Source organism: Triticum dicoccoides, unplaced genomic scaffold (assembly GCF_002162155.2).
Source record: "Triticum dicoccoides isolate Atlit2015 ecotype Zavitan unplaced genomic scaffold, WEW_v2.0 scaffold5534, whole genome shotgun sequence".
In the NCBI taxonomy this organism is placed as follows: Eukaryota; Viridiplantae; Streptophyta; class Magnoliopsida; order Poales; family Poaceae; genus Triticum; species Triticum dicoccoides.
The window spans coordinates 22,556-25,204 of NW_021281470.1; the positions used below are offsets into that span (position 1 = coordinate 22,556).

At 38.7% G+C, this 2,649-nt stretch overlaps 1 protein-coding gene across 1 annotated transcript; it reads left to right on the plus strand.

Moving 5' to 3' along the window:
• The first annotated feature begins 368 nt into the window (after window positions 1–368).
• LOC119346920 (MADS-box transcription factor 22-like) lies at window positions 369–1,632 on the plus strand. Its single transcript, XM_037616003.1, has one exon. The coding sequence runs from the start codon at window positions 369–371 to the stop codon at window positions 1,488–1,490; it is 1,122 nt and encodes a 373-aa protein (XP_037471900.1). The 3' UTR covers window positions 1,491–1,632.
• The last annotated feature ends 1,017 nt before the right edge of the window (window positions 1,633–2,649 follow it).

The following is a 2,649-nucleotide window of genomic DNA, read 5'->3' on the forward strand; positions in this document are numbered from 1 at the left end:
CAATTAACAACCAAATAAATTTGACCACAATTATTTTTGTATATTAGAGTAAAACTTAGTTGGGTTTAACTCCCATTAATACTTCTAGATAAGGATATGGATGTGGTCAAATGGCAATAATTTAATATTTCTATTTTTAGAAGTGTTAATACTTACATCAGAAGAAATACATATCAGTGGTTGCAAAGAAGGATGTGGATGCACTCACATATGTATATTTGGATGATAGTTAATAGTATCCATAAATAGCACCTTTAATGTTAATTTTTACTAAAGATTTACATGGTCTTTGTATAGTCAAATAGCACTACCATACAACCCTTTTAATTCTATATAAGGGAGTACATCTTCTCATATCCTACACCAATATGTGGTTAGCAAACAATACCCCTAAATCTCTAGTTTTCTGTAGATCCTTGTGCTTCCTATTTGTAGTATTTAGTTTCTTCCTCTTTGTCCACATTAGTATGCCGAGGAAAGAGCGGCGGTCAGGTGTGGCATACATCCACAATGACAAAGACCGTGATCTCACCTTCTACAAGCGACGTTCCGGTTTGTTCAAGAGGGCGACTGACATCTCTGCCCTCACTAGGGCTAGGGTTGCGGTCGTCCTAGAAACAAACAATGGAAAGATGCACTCATTTGGGACGCCATTGGCCGATCCCATTGTTGATGCTTTCCTATTTGGAGCTCCACCAGTAGTTCCCTCCGCCGAGGAGGCAACCACTGCTAGGATTGGAAGCCTACAGAACAAGGTGGCTCGGTTGGACATGGAGAACATGACCGAGGAAGACAAAAACCAACTTTCCATCCTTCGTATGAAAAATATACAAGAAGAGAATCCAGGTATGGTGGCAAATCTTATCTTCACGAAGGAAAAAGATCTCAGTCTTGAAGATCTGAACAAGCTCTTCAGTGAGCTCTCTCGGGTCCAAAAAGATATTAGATTCCGGCTACCTCCATTGCATGGTCGTGAAGACAAGACCGGTGACACATGTGTGGCACAAGATCTGCAACTACCAAGTGTTCTGTCGGTGGATCATTTGAGTACTACTCATTCACTTATGCAGTCACCATGGCCTCACAATCTCTCACAACACCAGCTACCTTTAGATCCACCACCATCACAACCAGAACAAACTTCGGGACCACTTTTTCCTATGCAGGTACCAATGTTCCATTCTGCACCACCATCTTTAGCTCCACCCTTGGCTTCCCATGTCCAACCCATACCAAATCAGGTACATGAGCAAACTCCACCAGAGGAGTTGCATGTTCAGAACTATGAAAGTACTTGCAACGTAGTTCAACCACAACAAAATGACGCAAACTATGACTCAACATCCGGGCAGAATTTGGAGGCATCTCCACTATTGGGGTACTCGAGTGGCAATGCCTTTTCTATTGATGACCCATTTAACACTGAACAATGGGGTTTTCCTCTATCGAATCAGTCGTACTACAATAGTTTCCTAGGGATGGATGCTTAGTTAGGCTCTAGCGGTACGGATCTAGGACAGTCTTCCATGGTAAATGGTGGATGGGTTGATGTGCCACCCTCTTCCACTGGACAAGATATTGATATTCTTACAGACTATGGAGAACTTTTGTAGTTGCTAGTTAGCGCTTCCATGTAAGAGCTATATTGAAATAAAATATATTTATTTCCAAATTCATTATCCTTTGGACTACTATCTTAATTAGGATGTTTGGGAAAAATATGCATGCTTAGTGTTCCAGGTCTTGGTCCATGATGTTTTTTCATCAGTACCTACAATTTTGTTGTTGTAGATCATTGTCATCTGAGGAATGATGGAAGTGGAACATGTATTTACCACAATGCACCTCTTAGAATATTGTGAGGCAAACATTAGCTTGTCAACTAAAAATAGAAGCCATGCTCATTAAACAATTAAATTAAAAGATAGCACAAGTCCAAACTTCAACTGAAGAGACTAGAATCCATTACTTTTTCTGGTTGCATAACACTACCAAGAACAACAACTGTGTCTCATATATGAATTAATGAATATGAGAAATCAAGGTTTTCTTAATAGACGTGAATATGCCTTATCAAGAAATTAGAGCCATATTAGACATGTGAAGAGATGGTGGCCACATGTGATCCATTGATACCACATATGCCCATTAACAACATTGAAAAGTACCGTGGATCTAGAGCTCTCCATGAAGATATTGTAAATTGGCTTAATTTTAAAGTATGCCATTAATCATCGCAATACAACAAACTTACAAGGACATAACGACCATCTCATAGAAGACATCAGTTAATCAACACAAGTAGCCACTTTTGTAGAAGAACAACCTAAATCTAGAACTCACATATAACTTACCATAAACACAATTCTTTTTGGTGGATGGCATGCATGAGCTTTGGTAAATAACTAATCTAAGAATAGTAATGGTGACAAGATATATTGTCATTAGTTAAAACAACATGTATATGGCTAAGAACATAAAAAAGAAACACCTAATCTCGGACTTTCACATGTCATAATTTTAATGATCAAGTATTAATTTTTATGATGCAACATGACCTTCATATTCAACATAACACCAAGCTTGGAGAGATAATGTTTAGACTAGATGCACATCGTACTTAAGAAGACATACACCCATGGTGCCAAC